We start from the raw sequence: 24,039 nt of genomic DNA, 5'->3' as shown, positions 1-24,039 counted from the left end.
TTGCCAGCCCCACAGCCAACTGATTTTTGATAAAAAGTACTCATACCATACCATACCATCGAGTAAAGATGATTTCTCAACAAATTGTGCTGACAAAACTGGATGTATATATATATATATAGAAGAATTAAATTAGAACATTACTTCTCACCATATGCAAAAGTCAACTCAACATGGATCAAAGAACTAATTAAAACTCAAGACTATGAAGCGACTGGAAGAAAACCTACTGGAAACATCCCATGACACTGGCATAGGGGATGACCTCTCGCACAAGATCTCCAAAGTACAGGTAACAAAAGCTAAATTAAACAAATGGAACTATATCAAATTCAGAAGCTTCTACACAGCAAAGGAAATGATTGAGTGAAATTACAGCTAACAATTGGAAAAAGATACTTGTGAGCTGCCTATCCAGTGAAGGATTAATACCCGGAATACATCAACAACTTAAACGACAACACCAAAAAACAACCAATCTAGTTAAGAAATGGGCAATGGATGTGACAGCCCTCTAAAGAAGAAATACAAATGTCCAATAAACATGAAATAATAACATTACTATCCACCACAGAAATGTAAATCAGAACCAAAATGAGGTATCACTTCACCCCTGTCAGAATGGCTAAACTCCACAACACAGAGAGTAACAAACATTAGCAAGGATGTGGACAAGGGGGAACACTCAGACACTGTTGGTGGGAATGTAAATTAGTGCAGCCATGGTGGAAAACAATGTGGGGATTTCTTTTTATTTTTTCCTTTTTGGACAGGCATAGTGGACAGTGAGAGAGACAGAGAGAAAGGTCTTCCTTTTTCTGTTGGTTCACCCCACAATGGCCACTGTGGCACTTGCTGATCCGAAGGCAGGAGCCAGGTGCTTCTCCTGGTCTCCCATGCAGGTGCAGGGCCCAAGAACCTGGGCCATCCTCCACTGCACTCCCGGGCCGGGACTAGAACCTGGGGTGCTGGCGCTGCAGGCGGAGGATTAGCCTAGTGAGCTGTGGTGCCAGCCAAGATTTCTTAAATTAGAAATAGTCTTGCCATATGACCCAGCAATTTACTACTGAGTATATACAAAAAGACTTGAACACAATGTATCAAAGATACCAGCACTACCACATTCATAGCAGCACTGTTTACTATAGCCCAAGTTTAGATTCAAAGTCTCCATCACCAGTTGAATGGATAAAGAAAATGTGGTATAGGCACACAATTGAATATTATTCAGCTATAAAAGAGAAAGAAATTCTGCCATTTGTAGCAAAATGGACATGTAAGACATGATGTTGAGTGAAGTAAGCCAGATACACAAAGACAAATACCACATGTTCTCCTTAAATGTGGGAGTTAATATCTAATAAATGAATGAAATCTCTGTGTGGGTCATTATTGCTGCAAATATAGTTTTACGAAACTGTTTTATACCTTTGCCAATCCCATGGTTAAGAATGTTATACTACCATAGTTTTAATGATGTGTAATTACTTTAAATTTTACTGTATAAGGATGAAATGGCAATTTATCCATTCAACTACTGTTTATAGCCATTTCTTGATTCCCGTTAAATTTGGGTCTTTTTGCTTTTTTAATTGTTAAACTTCTTATTCAGTAAAGTATTATACTTTTTTTATTTTTTTAACTTTTATTTAATGAATATAAATTTCCAAAGTACAGCTTATGGATTACAATGGCTTCCCCCCATAACGTCCCTCCCACCCGCAACCCTCCCCTTTCCCACTCCCTCTCCCCTTCCATTCACATCAAGACTCATTTTCGATTCTCTTTATATACAGAAGATCAGTTTCACATACATTAAGTAAAGATAACAGTTTGCTCCCACACAGAAACACAAAGTGAAAAATACTGTTTGAGTACTCATTATAGCATTAAATCTCAATGTACAGCACACTAAGGACAAAGATCCTACATGAGGAGTAAGTGCACAGTGACTCCTGTTGTTGACTTAACAAATTGACACTCTTGTTTATGGCATCAGTAATCACCCTAGGCTCTTGTCATGAGCTGCCAAGGCTATGGAAGCCACCTGAGTTCACTGACTCTGATCGTATTTAGACAAGGCCATGGTCAAAGTGGAAGTTCTCTTCTCCCTTCAGAGAAAGGTACCTCCTTCTTTGAAGACCTGTTCTTTCCACTGGGATCTCACTCACAGAGATCTTTCATTTAGGTTTTTTTTTTCCCCAGAGGGTCTTGGCTTTCAATGCCTGAAATAGTCTCATGGGCTTTTCAGCTGGATCCAAATGCCTTAAGGGCGAATTCTGAAGCCAGAGTGCTATTTAGGACATCTGCCATTCTATGGGTCTGCTGTGTATCTCACTTACCATGTTGGATCATTCTCTCCCTTTTTGATTCTATCAGCTAGTATTTGCAGACACTATTCTTGTTTATGTGATCCCTTTGGTTCTTAGTCCTATCATTATGATCAATTGTGAACAGAAATTGATCACTGGGACTAGTGAGATGGCATTGGTACATGCCACCTCGATGGGATTGAATTCGAATCCCCTGGTATGTTTCTAACTCTACTGTTTGAGGTAAGTCAGCTTGAGCATGTCCCGAATTGCACATCTCTTCCCTCTCTTATTCCCACTCTTACCTTTAACAGCGATCACTTTTCAGTTAAGTTTCAGCACTTAAGAATAATTGTGTATTGATTACAGTATTCAACCAAAAGTATTAAGTAGAACAAACAAAAAATGTTAGGAGGGATAACATATCAAGTTGCTCATCAACAGTCCGGGTGAGGGCTAATCAAGTCACCGTTTCTCATAGTGTTCATTTCACTTAAACAAGTTTCCTTTTTGGTGCTCCATTAGTTGTCACCTATCAAGGAGAACAAGTGGTATTTGTCCCCCTGGGATTGGCCTACTTCACTTAGCTAATGTTTTCCAAATTCCTAACAGGGATCACTTTTCAGTTAAAATTTAAACACCTAAGAATAATTGTGTATTAATTACAGAGTTCAACCAATGGTACTAGAACCAAAAAAATACTAAAATGGATAAAGTATCACATTGTACATCAACCATCAGGACAAGAGCTGATCAAGTAACTGTTTCTCATAGTGTCCATTTCATTTCAACAGTGTCCATTTCATTTCAACAAGTTTCCCCTTTGGTGCTCAGTTGTCGCTGATCAGGGAGAACATATGATATTTGTCCCTTTGGGACTGACTTAATTCACTCAGCATAATGTTTTCCAGATTCCTCCATCTTGTTGCAAATGACCGGGTCTCATTGTTTTTGACTGCTGTATAGTATTCTATAGAGTACATGTCCAATAATTTCTTTATCCAGTCTACTGTTGATGGGCATTTGGGTTGGTTCCAGGTCTTAGCTGTTGTGAATTGAGCTCCAATAAACATTAAGGTTCAGACTGCTTTTTTCTTTGCCAATCTCATTTCCTTTGGTTAAATTCCAAGGAGTGGGATGGCTGGGTTGAATGGTAGGGTTATCTTCAGGTTTCTGAGGAATCTCCAGACTGACTTCCATAGTGGCTTCACCACTTTGTATTCCCACCAACAGTGGGTTAGTGTCCCTTTTTCTCCACATCCTCTCCAGCATCTATTGTTGGTACATTTCTAAATGTGATCCATTCTAACCAGGGTGAGGTGAAACCTCATTGTGGTTTTGATTTGCATTTCACTGATTGCTAGCGACCTTGAACATTTTTTCATGTGCCTGTTGGCCATTTGAATTTCCTCTTTTGAAAAATGTCTATTGAGGTCCTTGGCCCATCTCTTAAGTGGGTTGTTTGTTTTGATGTTGTGGAGTTTCTTGAACTCTTTGTAGTTTCTGGTTATTAACCCTTTATCTGTTGCATAGTTTGCAAATATATTTTCCCATTCTGTCGGTTGTCTCTTCACTCTCTTGACTGTTTCTTTTGCAGTACAGAAACTTCTCAATTTGATGCAATCCCAATTGTCAATTTTGGCTTTGACTGCCTGTGCTTCCGGGGTATTTTCCAAGAAGTCATTGCCGGTACCTATATCTTGCAGGGTTTTTCCAATGTTCTCTAATAATTTGATGGTGTCAGGTTGTAGATTTAAGCCTTTAATCCATGTTGAATGCATTTTTGTGTAAGGTGAAAGGTAGGGGTCTTGCTTCATGATTCTGCATGTGGAAATCCAATTTTCCCAGCACCATTTATTGAATAGACTGTCCTTGCTCCAGGGATTGGTTTTGGATCCTCAATCAAATATGAGTTGGCTATAGATGTTTGGATTGATTTCTGGTGTTTCAATTCTGTTCCATTGGTCTATCCACCTGTTTCTGTACCAGTAACATGCTATTTTGATTACAACTGCCCTGTAATATATCCTGAAACCTGGTATTGTGATGCCTCCAGCTTTGTTTTTGTTAAACAAGATTGCTTTAGCTATTCGAGTTCTCTTTTGCCTCCATATGAATTTCAGCATCATTTTTTCCAGATCTGAGAAGAAGGTCTTCGGTATCTTGATTGGTATTGCATTGAATGTATAAATTGCTTTTGGGAGAATGGACATTTTGATGATATTGATTCTTCCAATCCATGAGCATGGAAGATTTTTCCATTTCTTGGTATCCTCTTCTATTCTTTTCTTTAAGGTTTTGTAATTTTCATCATAGAGAACTTAACGTCCTTGGTTAAGTTAATTCCAAAGTATTTGACTGTTTTTGTAGCTATTGTGAATGGGATTGATCTTAGAAGTTCTTCCTCAGCCATGGCATTGCCTGTGTATACAAAGGCTGTTGATTTTTGTGCATTGATTTTATACCCTGCTACTTTGCCAAACTCTTCTATGAGTTCCAATAGTCTCTTAGTAGAGTTCTTTGGGTCCCCTAAGTAAAGAATCATATCGTTTGCAAAGAGGGATAGTTTGAGTTCTTTCTTCCCAATTTATATCCCTTTAATTCCTTTTTCTAGCCTAATAGCTCTGGCTGAAACATCTAGAACTATATTGAACAGCAGTGGTGAGAGTGTTCATCCCTGTCTGGTACCCGATCTCAGTGGAAATGCTTCCAACTTTTCCCCATTCAATAGGATGTTGGCTGTGGGTTTTTCATAGATTGCTTTGATTGTATTGAGGAATGTTCCTTCCATACCCAGTTTGCTTAGAGTTTTCATCAAGAAAGGGTGTTGTATTTTATCAAATGCTTTCTCGGCATCTATTGAGATAATCATATGGTATTTCTTCTGCAGTCTGTTAATGTGGTGTATCACATTGATTGTTTAGCGCACATTGAACCAACCCAGCATAACCAGGGATAAATCCCACTTGGTCTGGGTGGATGATCTTTCTGATGTGTTGTTGCATTCTATTGGCAAGATTTTTGTTGAGGATTTTTGCGTCTATGTTCATCAGGGATATTGGTCTGTAATTCTCTTTCAATGCTGCATCTTTTTCTGGCTTAGGGATTAAAGTGATGCTGGTTTCATAGAAAGAATTTGGGAGGACTCCCTCTTTTTTGATTGTTCTGAATAGTTTGAGAAGAATTGGAGTTAGTTCTTCTTTAAATGTCTGGTAGAATTCAGCAGTGAATCCATCTGGTCCTGGGCTTTTCTTTGTTGGGAGGGCCTTTATTACTGTTTCAATTTCTGTTTCAGTTATGGGTCTATTTAGGTTTTCTACATCTTCCTGGTTCAATTTAGGTAGGTTGCATGTGTCCAGGAATCTATCCATTTCTGAGAGGTTTCCCTATTTGCTGGCATACAAGTCCTTGTAGTAATTTCTAATGATTCTTTTTATTTCTGTGGTGTCTGTTGTTACATTTCATTTCTGATTTTATTGATTTGGGTCTTTTCAATTCTTTTTTTAGTTATTTGATCCAATGGGGTGTCAATTTTGTTTATTTTTTCAAAAAACCAGCTCCTCGTTTGGCTGATTTTTTGTAATTTTTTTGATTGAATCCTGTTGATTTCTTCTCTGATTTTAATTATTTCTCTTCTCCTACTAGATTTGGGTCTGCTTTGCTGCAGATTTTCTAGATCCTTGAGGTGAATTGAAAGCTCATCTATTTGGTGCCTTTCCAATTTCTTGATGTAGGCACCTATTGATATAAACTTTCCTCTTAACACTGCTTTTGCTGCATCCCGTAAGTTTTGGTATGTTGTGCTGTTATCCTCATTTACTTCCAGAAAATTTTGATTTCTCTTTTAATTTCTTTTATGACCCATTGTTCATTCAGGAGCATGTTGTTCAATCTCATGTGTTTTTGTATGCTCTAGGGATTCTTGAGTTGCTAATTTCCAACTTCATTCCTTTATGGTCTGAGAAGCTGCTTGGTATGATTCTAATTCTTTTGAATTTGCTGAGACTTGCTTTATGGCCTAGTATATGGTCAATCCTAGAGAAGGTTCCATGTACTGCTGAGAAGAATGTAAAATCTTTAGATGTAGGATTGAAAGTTCTGTAGATATCTGTTAGATCCATTTGGGCTATAGTGTCATTTAAATCTACTGTCTCCTTGTTGATCTTCTGTCCTGTTGATCTGTCTATTTCTGAGAGTGGAGTATTGAAGTCCCCCAGTACTATTGTATTGGGGTCTAAGTCTCCCTTTAAGTCCCTTAACAAATCTTTTATATAAACTGGTGCCCTGTAATTAGGTGCATATACATTGATAATTGTTATATCTTCCTGTTGAATTGATCCCTTAATCATTATATAGTATCCCTGGCCAGGAGCCAGGAGCCAGGTGCTTCTCCTGGTCTCCCATGCAGGTGGAGGGCCCAAGGACCTGGGCCATTCTCTACTGCCTTCCAGGGCCACAGCAGAGAGCTGGACTGGAAGAGGAGCAACCAGGACAGAATCCGGTGCCCCAACCAGGAGTAGAACCTGGGGTACTGGCGCTGCAGGTGGAGGATTAGCCTATGAGCTGCTGCACTGGCCCTCTCATTCCTTTTGGCTATTAGAAGTGGTGTCAATCCTGATCTTTATTGATACTAACCTTTTGAATAAACAGTTATCTATTCAATCATGGGAATCAAGTAAATATGTTGCTATACTTTCATTTGTTTTCAAGCACATCCTTTTATTTACATATTCTGGCATTCAAAACCACACTAATGAATTCATTTCTTGTTGTTTCTGTCTTGAAATGATTCATAAGCATTTAGAAAGTAGAGGATGAATTTTAATGCTCTCTAGAATCAATACTTTTCACACCTTGGTTTACTAAACTTCCCCCGGAACCCACCTATCTTTCCAATGGAGCCAAAGAAATGTACTTGTCAGAAAGATTAAATACTAGTTTCAATGGATGCTGAAAGGTGTCATACAAAAAAAAAACACAGTTTTGCAGGACAAACATGTTTGGGAAAGCCTGGGTTAATCAACATTTTTTAAAACAACAGTCTCTATCCTTTGAGACTTCTGAGGACTTCTACACTAACATGCATTATGGTCTCTAAAAGATGACACAAGTACAGCTTGATATCATTTATCAAGTGCTCACTGTGTGCTAGCCTCTGTGTTAAATGTTTCACGTGTATTAATCCTTGCTTAATCTTGTCACATAACATAGATGATATCATTACCTTAATGCTATGGATGAAGAAGTGAAGGCATAGAGTGGTTAAGTACCCCATCCAAGATCGCAAACAAGAAATCAGCAGAGCTGATACTCTGGGGACTGCACAGATGTTCATTTAATCCATTTCCTCTTCTCATTGGGCTCACCACTGAAGTCAATTCCCCAGGCCCTTTGGAAGTTGAACAGATGGGCCCCCACCCTATACTCTGCAGTTTTAGGTATGTATTTATTTGAGAGAGAGAGAGAGACACACACACACACACACACACACAGAGAATCTTCCATCTGCTGCTTCACTGTCAAATACCCACCAACAGCCAGGGCTAGGCCAGGCCAAAGTTGGCAGACTGAAACTCCCACATGGGGTGTCAGAGCCCCAAGTACTTAATCTCATCACTTGCTACCTTCTAGACTGTGCATTAGAGGGAATCTGAATTGGAGGTGACGTCCTGGGACTTGAACCAGGCCCTCTGGAATTGGATGAGGGTGTGCCAAGGGGCAGCTTAACTGCTGTGCCAAATGTCTGCCTTTATATTCCCTTTTCCCTTATCTGTTGGCAGATTACAAAGGACTCAATAAGAGATTCTAAGGATGTAAAAGATGGACAAGAAACACCATGAAATGAACTTGGACCCCAGAATGACTGCACAAGTAGTCCATCAACCAAACCCACCCCCACCCTTTCCAAGCAGCACCAGACTGTGACACTGATTAGAGTTATTGATTACCTTAAACCCCTGAGATTGGGATGGTACCTGTTACAGAATTTATGCTGTCCTATCATGACTAACAGTCAGGACGTCCTTTTTTCCTGTGGAATCTCTTGTGCCCAAGATCTAGGGGAGTGTTGGCACTGAGAAATGACTGACTGACTAGCATAGCAAACACTAACTTCAAAGTGATCAGAACTGATTCAAATCTTGGGTCTGCACCAGCTGTGTAACTTCAGGCAAGCCACTTAACTTTTCTGAGTTCCTGTTGCCTAATTTAACAGTGGAGATTTTAATGACCAACTCACAGAGTAATCACTGTGAAGTAAGTGAGTTCATGGACAGAAAGTACCTGAGACTCAATGGATGCTCATTCAAAGGTAGCTATTATGAAAGGGAGACCATGGCACCTGCCTGGGATAATAAGGACCTGATTGATCATAATTCCCCTAACTCCTTTCCCCACTCTGATGCCTATAGGCTGGCTTAGTTTGGCAGGCAACTTGTGGTGGACTGCTGCTCTCCCAGCTCCATCCTGGCCAGCATCTTCTTGGTGGCATCTTTTCCCTCACTCTTAAGAGCTGGTCCATGACCCATCTTCACCTGCCCCAAATGCCAAAGCCCAGGGTGAAGCCACTCTGCTGAGCACCTTCCCCTTGAGAATGCCTTGTGCAGTGAATACTGTCCCTCTTCTGTAGATACTTGTGATCTCATTGTTATCACAGCATTATTCACGATGGCTAAGATAGATTAGTTTCCTAGGTGTCCATTGACACACGAACAGATGAATATCATATACAACGGAATCCTATTTAGTCAGAAAAATGAATGAAATTCTGGGGACTGCTGTTGTGGTTCAGTGGGTTAAGCTACTGCCCACAACTCTGGCATCCATATGAGCTCCAGTTCCAGTCCTGACTGCTCAACTTTTGATCCAGATCCCTGTGAATGTGTTTGTGAAAACATCAGAAGATGGACCAAGTGCTTGGACCCCTGATATTCACTTGAGATACTCAGGTGGAGTTCCAGGCTCCTGACTTTGGCCTGGCCCAGCTCTGACTATTGCAGCCATTTAGGGAGTGAACCAAGCAGATGGAAGATCTCTCTCTCTGTCTCTCTCTTGCTCTCTCTTGCACGCGCTATTCTCCTCTCTCTTTCTACAACTCTGCCTTTCAAATAAATAAAATAAATCTTAAAAAAATCCAGTCACTTGCAGCATGGTTGGAACTGCAGGGCATGCTAAGTGAAATAACCCAGCCATAGAAGGACAAATACCACATGTGCTGTCTCATATCTAGAAGCTAAAAATGTTGATTTCACAGAAGCAGAGAGAATGGTTACCAGATCCTGGGAATGGGGAGAAAAAACTATGTACACCAGCTTGATGGGTACAAAAATAGTTATATAGAAGAATCGGTTTCTAGCATTTTATAGCACAACAGGGTAATGGCAGTTAACAATAATAATTTATTGTGTATTCCAAAGTAGCTATTAAGAGAGAATTCTGAATGTTCTAATCACAATAAAAATTGATAAAGGTCTGAGGTGATAGATAATGCCTATTATTCTGTTCTGAGCATTACATTCGGTCTTCATGTATTGAAACATCACACCAGACCTGATAAATATGGACAATTATCATGCGTCAATTAAAAATCTTTAAAAATGATGTCTGTCTCCTATACCCAGTCTCTCAGCCGCAATACCCTCCTATGCCTGGAATAGTGTTCTCGTCATTCCTCAGTGCCCAGTCTAATGCTACTGTAGGTGCACATGGATCAAATTCTTCAAGTGTCACATGTAGGCAGAGGCTCGTGGGGTCATACAGGATTCTGGTGACAAGGGTTCCTTGATCTGTGTGCAGTGAGTGCTGTGGGCAGTGACCCAGAAAATTTCATTCACACGTATCTTCTCCTCCCAGAGAAGACAAAACAAATGCTTCTTGTGTCCCAGCCAGCACCGGCCATCCTAAGTCTGCCTCCACCATCCAGAGGGAGAAGAAAAAAAGATCCAAAGTCCCACTATTTTTAATTCTCTACTTCTCCAAAGTTGGCCTGAATCTTTCCACTCTCATTTCCTTTCCCAGTATACCAGAGTTTTCAATGATTAGAATCTCAGTGATTCCCTGTGCCTTGGGCTGCTGAGCCTCCTGAGCCTCTTTGTCTGGCTGCACTGCTGGATGATGGTTGAGAGTTTGCTCTTGCTGGAACTGTGCATGGCCTTCTCTCGGGTGCTGCCAACCTCGTCAGAACTGTGCAGCATCTGTGCCTTGGTTGCCTTTCCCACAAAATGGGAACATTGTACAGATTCCATGCATACTTATCTATGAGCTATACAGAGCAGAGTTTCCAAAAGTTGTAGGGGTGATGGTGTTCAGGAGGAATAAGACATTCAGATCACTTTTGTAAAAAAGAACTTATTTATTTGAAAGGTCGAGGTATAGACAGTGAGAGGGAGAGACAGAGAGAAAGGTCTTCCATAGCACTCACTTGGCCTCATTTACTTTTCTCTTTGGTTTTAATATGAATTTGTTGAAAATTTCAGTGACCAAAACCAAGTACAGCAGCACATTGGTGTTTCTACAGGCCTGCAAGTGCCTAGAAAGCTGCGGGCTTGGGAATGCACGACCTCCCTGGGAGACCCCTCATGGCAAGGGAGAACTCCCTGGGGACACATATGCTGCAGTTCAATATGTTTTCTAAAAATTTATTTATTTATTTATTTGAATGTCAGAGAGAGAGAGAGAGAGAGAGATTTTCTATCCACTGCTTCACTGCCCAGATGGTTGCAATGGCAAGGGCTGGGCTGTGCCAAAACCAGGAGACCAGGAGCCAGGAGCTTCTATCAGGTCTCCTACGTGTGTGGCAGGGGCCTAAGCACTTGGAGCATCTTCCACTACTTTTCTGAGACCATTAACAGGGAGCTGGATTGAAAGTGGAGCAGCCAGGACTTGAACCGATGTCCATTTGGGATGCTTGAGTCATAGGCAGTGGTTTTCCTTCTATGATACAATGCCATATTTGATAATATTTGATAACAATATAATATATTTGAAATATAATAATATTTGAAAACAAAATAATATTTGAAAACAGAGTTACACAGAGAGAAGAAGACACACATACACACACATGCACAGAGAGAGAGATAGAGAGAGGTTGTTTCACTCCCCAATTGGCCACAATGCCAGAGCTGCACCAATCCAAAGCCAGGAGCCAGGAGCTTTTTTCAGGTCTCCCACACGGGTGCAGGGGCCCAAGCACTTGGGCTGTCTTTTGCTGCTTTTCCAAGGCCATTAGTAGGGATATGTATCGGAAGTGGAACAGCCAGTACTCGAACCAATGTCCATATGCGATGCCAGAATCACAGGCAGTGGCTTTACCTGCTATACTGCAATGCCAGTGCCATATATATATATATATATATATATATATATGTATATTGACAGGCAGAGTGGACAGTGAGAGAGAGAGACAGAGATAAAGGTCTTCCTTTTCCCGTTGGTTCACCCTCCAATGGCCGACGCGGCCGGTGTGCTGCAGCCAGCGCACCACGCCTATTTGAAGGCAGGAGCCAGGTGCTTCTCCTGGTCTCCCATGGGGTGCAGGGCCCAAGTACCTGGGCCATCCTCCACTGCACTTCTGGGCCACAGCAGAGAGCTGGCCTGGAAAAGGGGCATCCGGGACAGAATCCGGCGCCCCAGCCAGGACTAGAACCCGGTGTGCCGGTGCCACAAGGTGGAGGATTAGCCTATTGAGCCACGGCGCCAGCCCAACCAATATATTTTTTAAATTAGCCTTTTTCTTGTTGGCTTTACAAACCTCCCATTTGATCAGAAACCAAATGAAACCACCTGCCAAGAGTGGAGCTCTTCCTCTAGCTGCTCCACACTCTACTTCCTGTATCTCATCTAGTTCTCACCTCTTCTCCTCACCTCCTCTGTCGTCATTCAGCCAACCTTGCCCACTGGTCCAGAGTGGTGCATGCACATGCCCCAGAGGAATGGGTCACAAACTCAATGAAGTCTACAGCCTGTCCCAATGCACAAGGCCTGCTTGAGCTATGCATCCACTGGCCACAGACTATGCATCTCCAGAAATGTTGGAGCCCAGGGTCCCTGAGCTACGGGGCTCACAGGGGGAAGAAAGAAGCAAAGGTTTACTTTTTCCAAGGCAGCCAATCCTGTCAGAGTTTATTTTCTCCTCCTAACCCAAGAATTTGCATCCTTCCTTCTCATATCAACAGTGCTATTCCACATATGTCCTCTCCTCTCCACCCTAGCTCAAGAGCCCTCTACTCCCTTGTCCTCAGGTTGTTTTGTTCATGAGCAACCTGGTTTCCTACCTCCAGTGGCTCCCAAAGCCAGAACCACTATCACTTCTAGACTCTGGAGTCAGCCCTTCCCAAGGGAAGGATCACTATGGCTTGTTCACTTTGGAGACATATATCACCATCTCTTCTGGGTCTGAATTGCTGCTGGATTACTTGTAGATGCTGCTTCCCAATTCCCAACATCCTCTCTTTGCTCTCAAAACCTCCCTTCCAGCAGCAAGGACCACTGCCCCTCTGAACTGTACTGTGCGTTAGGATGCTAACTAAAAGCTGGCCCATTAAGGTGGTGAAGTTCACACCCAGATAGTCCAGGATTTGAATCCTGCCTCTCACACTGACTGATCTTACGGTTTCTTTGTACCTTGTCTAAGCATCCTTGTGTAATATGATGATTTGCCTGTATCTCCTATGATATTCAGAGCTTCTTGGGAAAATCTTACACATCTATGGGTTGCTTGTGCATATATTTGAATAAGTGAAATCATCTTCTCTTGGCCTGCTTTCTCAATTATAAAATGGAGCTATTACTTACCTGCCCGATTGAGTAAAGAGGGCACCCATCACATACCCACTGGCATACGTTGGGCTCTTAATGGGTGAAGTTTTCTTCAATTTCCTCTTCAGTTTGCTCAACAGTTTTCACCCATTTCTATCTCAACTCCAAGCTCAGCTTACTGGGGCTTTCTGTTTTCTCCCACATGGGTGCAGGGGCCCAAGCCCTTGGAACATCTTCCACTGCTTTCCCACACTATAAGCAGAGAGCTGGATAGGAAATGGAGCAGCTGGGAGATGGACTGACACCCATATGGGGAATGCTGGCCCTGCAGGTGGAGGCTTAGCCTAGTATGCCACAACACTGGACCCCCAAAATTATTTTATTAATATAAAGATTTTATGCATTTCATGGGTATGATTCCAAGAAGATAACCACACTTCCCTTATTTATATGTGTGTGTGTGTGTGTGTGTGTGCGTATGATTTATCTATTTGAAAAGTAGAGTAATAGAGAGAAAGAGAGACAGGGAGAGAGAGAGAGAGAGGGAGAGAGAGAGATATTCCATCCACTGGTTCACTCCCCCAAAAGCCATAGTGCCTCTGGGCTAGATAAAGCCAGAAGCCTGGACCCCATTCAAATCTCACACACAGGTGACGGGGGCTCAAGTACTTGGGTCATCTTCCATTGCTTTCCCAGGCACATTAACAGGGAACTGGATCAGAAGTTAAGCAGCTAGGACGTGAACTGGCACTCATATGGGGGGCCAGTGTCACGGCAGTGGCTTAACCCACTGTGCCACACCACCAGCCCCATGTTCATTTTTACATCCTCATTTATCCATTCAGCTAAGAGACAGACTGTCGGGTTCTGAGGTTATTGGGTCAAATAAAGCAAACATGGTTCTTGCTCTCATGAAGTCTGCAGTCTGACAGGAAAGAATGAACCAGGCAAGCGATATTTCCTTATGTAGTATATACTAAGTGTGAAGTGAAGGGCTGAAGATTTAAACCGTCCAAACCAAGTAATTCTAATCTTGTGAACAAGAGACAGAAGGCACAGACATAAACTGCAAATGATCCAGTTAACTATTTATCTAAACAGCTTCTAATTAAAAACTTAAAATACAAATAACACACACATATCTGAGCAAAGTTGTTACCTTAACATTAAACATAAAAAATGACCATGAAATAATAAGAGTGAGATTTTGAGTGTAATTCATTTTTTTAGACAATTTGAAATCCTACATGGTTTTTTTGCAGTGTGTTCTTCTACAGGTATTCTTCCTCTTTCTCACATTTTTTGGGAAAGATTTATTTATTTGGAAGGCAGAGTAACAGAGGGAGGGGTCAGAGAGAGCAATGTCTCACCTGTAGGCTCACTCACCACATGGTCACAATGGTCAGGGCTGCAGCAGGTTGAAGCCAGAAGCCTGGAACTCCATCTGGGTCTCCTACATGTGTGCAGGGCCCAATGACTTGAGCCATCTTACACACTGCTTTATCAGGCACATTTTCAGGGACTGGGATCAGAGTGGAGCAGTACAGACTCACAGTGGCACCCATTTGGAATGCCACCCTTGCAGCTTGTGGCTTAAGCCACTGTGCTACATTGCTGGTCCTTTCATTTTTTTTCCAGCTGGGAAATCTGAGGTTTGAGAAACTGAGCCATAAGACAAAACAATGATTTCTTAAGCTGTGTTAGACTTCAGCTGGTGTTCCTTCTAGTCTAAAAGACTATATTCCCCATGGGCAAATGACAAAACCTTTTCCACTTGAGTCTCCTCTTAGCAAACTAGTGATAATATGGTCCCCAGAATTAATCTATGGGCTAAAAGATATGATGTAAGGCATTTAGTCTCTCAGGAATGTTAGTTCTCTATCCAGGTCTCTTGTTTATCTTTCTGTACTTGGTGAACTAAAGGATGACATAAAATGATTTGAAAATAACTACCAAACATCAATAAAACACCAATACGAATTTTATTCTCAAATCTGGATGCTAAGCTTTCCCCTCTGCAACTCATCAAAAATCATTTTGCATTCATTCTCATTTACTATTTGACTGTTACAGGTAAAAACCCAGAGAAATCTTCCAGGTAAGCAGCAGGTAATGTACTTTTTGGAAGAAGGCAGAGTTTATAAAGCATCCTGAAATTGGGGTCAGCTTCACTGGGTGTCACTTTTGAGGATGTTGGTTCAATTTCTCTGAAGGGAGGAGAGAACTTCCACTTTACTTATGGCCTTGTCTAAATAAGGTCGGAGTTTGTGAACTCAAGAGGCTTCCGTGGCCTTGGCAGCTCCTGCCCAGAGCCTCGGGTGATTACTGACGTCATAAATAAGAATGGAGGCACTGAGTTTTCTTATTTTCTGTTTGGTGCCTAAGCCCAAGACATTTTTAGCATTGGGAGCACACTAACTACTAATTTGCACAAGGACTGGTTTGTGGAGGCCTCTGTACATGTGTGAGGAGGGGTAAAACAGAAAAAGGGACCAGAAATAAGCACCCTCTTTCCCCCACAGAGATGCCCATGGAGTGGGGAAAATTGGGGAAAGAGATGTGGCCTAGGAAAATATGGCACTTATCTTACGCATAGTGGAAAATGTAAGAAAAAAAAAAAACCACAAAACAAATTTCAAGCAAAGCAAACTTGCCAAGGACTAGCTGCGTTTACATTCATTCAGCCCCCATGGAGGTGAATTTTGTTTCTTTCCCTTCATAAGGCTGGGACACTGTGGGTATCAGGGACTTCAAGCTAAGTCTGGGCATGGTGCTGAAGTAGCCCCTTGACAGTAGGGACTCCATTTTGGGGCACTTGAGACTCCATTCTTGGAAAGCATCCCCCCCACCATGAGACTCTGGTCTGAAACTATGATCTCAAATAGTCGGGCAATAGCAGTGCACTACATCACCCTTGGCAGAGCACAAAAAACCCCTAGCATGATTGCTCAAGCTTAAAAGTAGAAAGGTTGCACCTGGGTTACCTGGGCTAATAATGAAGATGTGATTTGTCTACGTCTTAAGATCATAATTGCTGATTGTAAGATTTTAGCAACCGCTTAGCAACCATGTATTCTCTCCCCCTCCCGATTTTGCGGTTTTTGCCTTTATAAACCCTATACTTTAGTTCCTCAAGGCTCCTCTGTTCTTGCATGTTCAGAGAGCCCCTACATGTTGGATCAATAAATCCTTAACCCTTTGCTGGTTGCATGAGAGAAAGTGTCTTGTTGTCGTTCTTCGGGTGGTGGGCGTTTTCGGACCCTAACAGTGCAATGTGCCTCCTCTTGGCTCCATCAACCATCCCAACATGGAGGCTCCAGCTGCTCTGAGGAGAGGGATCACATGTTTGGGTTCTGAATTCAATTGAGACCTAAAACCTAAAATAAGTGTTCATAACTTACATGGAGATGCACCTGCCTATCCCACCATTCTTGTAGGTAGACCTGGTGATGATACCTGGACAGGAACCCTGGTTGCTCAGTGAGTCACCATATACTCAGAGTCCCTCTGCCAAGGGATTCAGCGGTGAGTAAGACCAGATGTCTCTCCTCAAAGAGAGAGGGTGGAGGAAGAATAGAAAAATAGTTAAATAAGTAAATCTGTATAGTTCCAGAAAAGAAGCAGAGCAGCAGCCCAGCCTTGAGATTGGGGAGGGGCAGGAGAGGAGGGATGTAAACAAAGGCAAACTCCCTTAGTTTCCATTCCATTGCTCCCAAACTCCTTCAAACCCTTAGGGAGCACCGGCCAGCTCGCTAGGCTTGTGCTGGGTCTGGACTCCATTTCCCAGAGTTCCTCGGCGCCTAGTGCGTGGGTGCACGTCGGAGCGCGCCTGCGCGCTGGTGGCTCCGCGTCCCGGGGCAGCGGAAGTTCACGCAGTGTTCAGAGCCGGGGCTATTGCTCCACACGTGCTTGCGGGGGTCTTTTGCTGTACACCTTCCATTCCAGGCAGTTTGCGAGCGCAACACCCGGCCGGCCCCGCTGCTTCTCCTTCCGCTGCTGTCGCTGGGTCCGAGGCCACCCCCACGCGCCGGGGACTTTGCCTGCCCCGCACGCTCCGCCTTGCTGCACCTGCGTGTCCTGGAGCGCGCCGCCGGGCTCCCCGCCAATTCCCCCGGCAAGTGCGGAGACCAGGGAGGGGCGTGGACGCGGGTGCGTGCGGGTGCGAGGGCGGCTGGCGGCTGGCGGCTCGGGGACCCGGCTCTGGGTGCGCTGCCCAGCGAGCCGGCGCCCCGATCCGGGCTGTGGCGGCTCCGACCGCAGCCTTCCAGCCTCCCGGCGCCCCGCGGGCCCCGTGCGCTGCTTCCCTCCAACTTTCCGCCCTGCATTTTGTTCTGGGCGAGCCTGGTAGGCGAGAGGACGGCGGAAGAAGGCAGCGGGACTCCCCTCGTCCATATTTTCATAGAGCCCCGGTCCCACTTTGGCTTGGTGGAGAGAATGCCCTCTGGCCGGGCTTCCTGGTCAACCCTGCGGCGGTTCCGGCGGCAGAGCGGGGCTGGTGGCCCCCAGCAAGGAGCCCGGGGCGGCGGGCAGATGGCTCAGCCTCGCTGCCCCCACTCTGCACGCGCACAACCCGCAAGGTGAGGTTCCCACGGGCACTCGGGGCGGCTGGGGCTCCGCGGGCTCCGCTGACTTTCCCCCCTGTTCTTCACAGTCCCCGCAGTGCCACTCCCCGCTGGTTGTCCTACAGCTCCTGCAGCTGGAAGTAAGGGGGTCGCCGAGTTTTCTTATTTTCTGTTCGGTGCTGAAGCCCAAGACATTTTTAGCATGGGGGGCGCATTAACATCAGATTTGCACAAGGACTGTGGTCTGCGGAAGCCTTTGGACAAGTTGTTGGCGTGACATGTAGATGTAGCAGGAGACTGATGGAGGGGCGGGATAGCGAGGCTCTTAACAGGAAAACAGCTTCATTCATTCATTGATGGGTGGATGCTCGGCAGACCCAGAGGGGACTTTCTCCAGAATCTGGGCTCTACAAACAACTCTAAAGTTTGGCCTTCGTTTATGTTTCTTCAGTACATTTGGTTACATATTGACTGGATAGTGGCCAGCTGTAGGACTGCTCATACAGCCATTACAGCTGCCGGCATCAGATTAACTTCCGCTGACTAGTTGTGTTAATTGCATAGGCGGAAGTTCTCAGAAAGCCCTGGCTACCCTACCGTTTCTGCCTTTAGCCGCTTTTTTTTTCTGCCTAAGGGGAGAGAGTGTCCCTGCCATCATGAAGAGGTAAGAAAGAGGGAAAAGAGAAAACGTCGGATAAGCTATTGCTGACTGATTTTCTCTCTCTTTCTTCCTTTCTTTTTTTTTTTTTAAGATTTATTTATTCATTTGAAAGGCAGAGTTGCAGAGAGAATAAGCAAACTCTTCATCCACTGGTTCACTCTCCAAATGGCCGCAGCAGCTGGAGCTGCGCCGATCTGGAGCCAGGAGCTTCTTCCCCGTCTCCCACTTAGGTGCAGGGGCCTAAACACTTGGACCATTTTCTACTGCTTTCCCAGGCCATAGCAGAGAGTTGGATCAGAAGTGCAGCAGCCGGGACTGGAACCAGTGCCCATGTGGGGTGCTGGCACTGCAGGTGGGGGCTTTACCCGCTGCACCACAGTGCCCGCCCCACTGACTGATTTTTGGTATAACAAAGTTTTCACCTGAATAAGCAGGTTTGAGTGATTCACATGTTCTGTTAGAGTGCTTGGTGCTGTCACCAGATGGCTAATGAAAAGATTTATTTATTTCAGAGACAAAGGTAACAGAGAGAGAGAGAGAGAGAGGGGTCTTCCATCTGCTTGTTCACTCCCCAAATGGCCACAACGGCTGGAGTTGGGCCTCTCTGAAGCCAGGAGCTTCTTCCACGTCTCCCACGTGGGTGCAGGGCCCCAAGCACTTGGGCCATCTTCCACTGCTTTCCCAGGCCATAGCAGAGAGCTGGAATGGAAGTGGAACAGCCAGGATTTGAACCGGCACCCATAGTGGATGCCAGCACCACAGGTGGAAGCTTAGCCCACTACGCTGCAGCACCAGCCCCTACCAGATGACTGATTTTTGAAGCTCAGTGTACAGGGTAAAGCCATCAGGGAGTCAAAATAGAAAGGTGCTCCTGGATTGGGGCATGCTGTGGTGGCAGCGTGCCGCCGCCTCTCCGCCCTGGTGCGTTGTTTTTGTTCTTTTCTGCAGTGTGTTTCCCACGGCAGTGCTCGTGTCCTGCTACTGTGTGAAGAGCTGCCTAGAGACAGCTGTCGGCCCACCTGCTGAAGAAGCGTATTGCATGGATGTTCATCTGGGAGACGGCCGAGAATAGGATGTGTCAACTTGGCAGGTCATTCCCTGTGCTCCTGGACTTGCTAGGCAAGTCATGTAACATCTGGGAGAGAGAATTGTTTTTTTGTTTTTTTTTTTTTTTAAATATGAGGTACATAATCTGGTCATTCAACCTTGATGTCTGTAAGATGCCAAATGAGGAAGCCGTCTGATGATGTCCATTCATCTCCCCATTAGTAACAGTCATTTTTTTAAAGATTTATTTTATTTATTTATTTGAAAGGCAGAGTTATAAAGAGAGAGAGGGAGAGACACAGAGAGAGATCTTGTATCTGCTGGTTGACTCTCCAGATGGCCACAACGGCCAGGTCTGGGCCATGCCGAAGCCAGGAGCTTCATTTGGGTCTACCACATGGGTTCAGGGCCCCCAGGATATGGGCCATCTTCCGCTGTTTCCCAGGTTGCATTAACAGGGAGCTGGATAGGAAGTGGAGAGGACTCAAACTGGTACCCACATGGGATGCTGGCATTGCAGGCGGTGTCTTACCCCATCACACCACAACGCCAGCCCCATGGGTTTCACCTAGAATGGGTCTAGACCAGAGCCAGCTATGTGTGGATCCCAGGAAGTTGTGGGTTGATGTTTTCTGAATGGGAATCCCCTGTTACTGCTGCCCACTGGATCCTGAATCCTGTGGTGTCTGTAAGCCAGAAACATGGAGGCCCAACCACTCAGGGCTTCCCTTCTCTCTGTGGCTTTCTTCCCCGTCTCTCATTCTCTGCTGTTTCTGCTGGTCTGCACAGGCGGCCTTCACCCTTGTGATGCAAGACACCTCTTGGCCTCTCCACCTGGGAAGACTGCATCTGTGTGACCCTGTCCACTGGCAGAGCCTCTGATGGACTTAACACCGGGCATCTTCAACACGGACAACTTGTCCTACTTTCCCAACGTTCTAGCATTCCCAGCCTGGATGGTTTTGGCGCCCCTGGCTGAGGTCAGCCGGGACACTTCCAGGCCTTGTGAGCAGGCATGAGCCTTTGGTGAATCAGTCTTTGTAGACAACCACGCGTGTGTTCCATCCACTGGTGCTTCCTCTGCCTTTGCCTCTAGGTCCATCAGTGAGGTGGAGTTCCCAGGCACTTTTGCCGATGGGGATTTCCCCCTTTCCTGACTATATCTTTGCCTTCAGTTTGCTTCCCCAAGTCTGGATGGCACTGCAGTCAGCATGGTAGGGGTTTGCCATCCCTTTTCTTCCACTAAGGACCCGACAAGCCATCAGTCAACTTTTATGTCAGAGCTGCTGTGAGCAAGTCCCCCCCGTTTGCTCTTCTAGGGATATGGCTTGGGGTCACAAGTACCATCTAACTCCTCTGTTCAGCTACTGTTGGTGAGCCCCAGATACTCTTATATAAAATGGGAAGTGGCAAATGATCCTTGCCATACCTTACAGGGCTACTGAGTTGGAAAACAGTACACAGATTAAAAAAAAAAAAATAGATATTTTTTAATTTGAAAGGGAGACTTATAGAGAGGGAGAGACAGAAAGATCTTCCATCAGCTGGTTCAATCCCCAAATGGCCACAATAATCAGGGCTGGGCCGGGTTGCAGCCAAGAGTCAGGAACTCCAGCTGGGTCTCCCGCATGGGTGGCAGAGGTCCAGGTAATTGACCCGCTTCCAGTGCCTTCCCAGGCACATTAACAGGGAGCTGGATCAGAAGTATGGCATCCAGGACTTGAAGTGTGTTTTGTAATCTACAAGTAACCAAATAGCAGCCGCACATATACACTAAGTGTTTGGATATGAATATATACACACACAGATATGCTTGTCTAAAGAACAAAGTGGGGCTGGTGCTGTGTCTCAGCGGGTTAGTGCTCTGGCCTGGGGCGCCGGCATCCCATATGGGTGTCAGTTCGAGACCCGGCTGTTCACTTCTGATCCAGCTCTCTACTGATGGCCTGAAAAAGCAGTAGAAGATGGCCCAAGTGCCTGGGCCCCTGCACCCACGTGGGAGACCTGGAGAAAGCTCCTGGCTTTGGAGCAGCACAGCTCTGGCCATTGCAGCCAGTTGTGGAGTGAACCTGCGGTTAGAAGACCTCTCTCTCTGTCTCAACCTCTCTCTCTAACTCTTTCAAATAAATAAATCTTAAAAAAAAAAAAAAGAAAAGAAAAGAAAAAAGAACAAAGCAATACTTGGGGACTAAAATAGCTTCTGAAACACCTGAGTGTAAATGTGCAGGGAGGCCTCTTTTTTTTTTTTAATTTATTTATTTTACTTGAAAGAGTTACACAGAGAGAGAGAAGGAGAGGCAAAGAGAGAGAAGTCTTCCATCCACCGGTTCTCTCCCCAATTGGCCGCAATGGCCAGAGCTGGGCCAATCCAAAGCCAGGAGCTTCTTCTGGGTCTCCCACGTGGGTGCAGGGGCCCAAGGACTTGTGCCATCTTCTACTGCTTTCCCAGGCCATAGCAGAGAACTGGATTGGAAGTGGAGCAGTCAGGACTCGAATTGGTGTTCATGTGGGATGTGGGTGCTGCAGACGGCAGCTTAACCTGCTGCACTATAGCACCGGCCCCAGTGGTAAATATTTTTAAATAATTCAAAAAATGCTGGGTTATAGGTTGTGGATCAATTCAAATATAGTATGAAGTGTTTATAGACTAGATAGATTAACCATTTGACCATTTATTCATGATTGTTAATGTGTTATTTATTCTGCTATCATTTTAAATGATCTAATTTATTCTATGTAGTTTTAACTAGCATATCTGTGATTATACATTATTAAATATGTATTATTCCTATTTTTATATTTATGCTGTGATACTTATACTGATTACTGCTGGTATATGTGTATTTCTCCTTGCAGTAGTATGTATTTGTGACTCATGTAATTTGCTACCCTGTTTAGGTGCATACCTATTAAGAATTACCAGGTATTTGGAGAACTGCTTGCTTATCATTAGGTAATCACTACATCCCATGTAATTTCCCTTAAAATCTAAGCCTGAAATGGATATAGCTAGTCCAGATTTATTTGGATTAGTGTTATTATGGTGTATAACTTTTCATCCCTTCAAAATGTCTATCTACACTTTTAAGTTTGTCTTTTATTAAATTTTTTGTTAAATTGACAAAATTGAACATATTTGCCATATTAAAATGATGTTTGAAAGTAAGTATACATTGTGGAATGGCTACATTCAGATAATCATAGTCACTACATCACATCCCTATCACTGATTATGATAAGAATACTAAGAATCTAATTACAATGTTTTCCATAGAATACATTTTTAATAATTATTGTCACCATGTTGTACAATGGGTCCTTAAACATATTCTTCCTAGGTGACTGAGGTTTGTTAACCTTTGATCAACATTTGATAACTATACATTTAAAATGGGTTCATTAGCTGTTGAGTAATACTACTTTTGATCAATGTCTAAGAAATTTATTTCAATCTCATTCTTTTCCTTAAGGCCTAGCAGTCAATTGAAATCCTTCAGTTTCATTAAGATTTTATATTTTAAGTAGTTCAATCAAGAAAAGTGGGTTGGAATAGTTTGCTGTTTGTAAGAGTAATAAGTAAATATTCTACCTTCTTCATCTAATCTTGGGCTAATAGATAGTTAACCCCTCATAGTGCTCCTGGATAGCATAACAAAGATGTGGCGCCACCTACTAATCTGTTCGACACATGTTTCAGGCCCCCAAATGATAGCAATGTTTTTCAAACATAATCAGTTTGTTGGTAAGGGAACAGTAAAACGAGCATTTTCATATGTTATTAGTGGGAGTATGTATTAATTATACTGCCAAAAAGCTGTCTAGGGGCTGCTGCTGTGGTGCAGTGGGTTAACACCTTGGCCTGCAGTGCCAGCATCCTATATGGGCACTGGCTCGAGACCCAGCTGCTGCACTTCCCATCCAGCTCTCTGCTGTGGCTTAGGATAGCAATAGAAGTTGGTCCAAGTCCTTGGGCCCCTGCACCCACGTGGGAGACCCAGAAGAAGCTCCTGGCTTCAGATTGGCCCAGCTCTGGCTCTTGTGGCCAATTGGGGAGTGAACCATTGGATGGAAGACCTTTCTCTCTCTCTCTCTCTGCCTTGCCTTCTCGCTCTGTGTAACTCTGACTTTCAAATAAATAAAATTTTTTTTAAAGCTGTCTAGAAATATGTCAGTAATTCCATTTTCAGGCAACTATAGTATAAAAAAGTGAGCCAATGTAAACCAGGATTTGTGTACCGTTATTCATTTCAGCTTTGTTAACAAAAGCAAAAAAATATGTATTATCCTACACAGCCAGGAGTAAGATTAACTAAATAAAATAAAATACATAACGTGCCAGCACTGTGACACAGCAGGTTAAAGCCCTGGCCTGCCGTGCTCACATCCCATATGGGCACTGGTTCAAGTCCTGCCTGCTCCACTTCTGATCCAGCTCCCTGCAAACGCACCTGGGAAAGCAATAGTAGAAGATGATGAGGCCGGACCACACGGGCTGGCCCGTCCAGCGCGCGGGTTGCTGGGTACTCTCACGAGGTCAGCCAACACGGGCTGGCCGGGTCGACGCACGGGTCGCTGGGTACTCTGACGAGGCCGACCAGCACCGGCGGGCAGGCCGCGTGAGGGCTGCTGGGTATTCTGACGGGGACGGCAAGCGCCGCCAGGCAGGCCCCGCGCGAGGGTTGCTGGGTACTCGACGAGG

The 24,039-nt window shown here is 44.2% G+C and overlaps 1 protein-coding gene across 1 annotated transcript; it reads left to right on the top strand.

Annotated features, from left to right (window-relative positions):
* The first annotated feature begins 205 nt into the window (after positions 1 to 205).
* On the top strand, positions 206 to 22,506 carry LOC103345952 (uncharacterized). Its single transcript, XM_070059365.1, has 5 exons — positions 206 to 292; positions 16,875 to 17,647; positions 17,722 to 17,772; positions 19,242 to 19,412; positions 20,130 to 22,506. The coding sequence occupies exons 1-4, from the start codon at positions 206 to 208 to the stop codon at positions 19,363 to 19,365; spliced, it is 1,035 nt and encodes a 344-aa protein (XP_069915466.1). The 3' UTR covers positions 19,366 to 19,412; positions 20,130 to 22,506.
* The last annotated feature ends 1,533 nt before the right edge of the window (positions 22,507 to 24,039 follow it).

Source organism: Oryctolagus cuniculus, chromosome 16 (assembly GCF_964237555.1).
Source record: "Oryctolagus cuniculus chromosome 16, mOryCun1.1, whole genome shotgun sequence".
NCBI lineage: Eukaryota > Metazoa > Chordata > Mammalia > Lagomorpha > Leporidae > Oryctolagus > Oryctolagus cuniculus.
Note: the sequence above shows the minus strand (reverse complement) of the source record. Positions and strands in the feature narration are given on the sequence as shown.

Bases quoted from the DNA above. Each gene is read 5' to 3' on its own strand.
- LOC103345952 (XM_070059365.1), top strand. From the start codon at position 206: ATGAAGCGACTGGAAGAAAACCTACTGGAAACATCCCATGACACTGGC. The intron at 293-16,874 runs GTAACAAAAGCT...CTCGGCGCCTAG, and splicing joins ACAAGATCTCCAAAGTACAG to TGCGTGGGTGCACGTCGGAG. The intron at 17,773-19,241 runs GTAAGGGGGTCG...TCTTTTCTGCAG, and splicing joins TACAGCTCCTGCAGCTGGAA to TGTGTTTCCCACGGCAGTGC.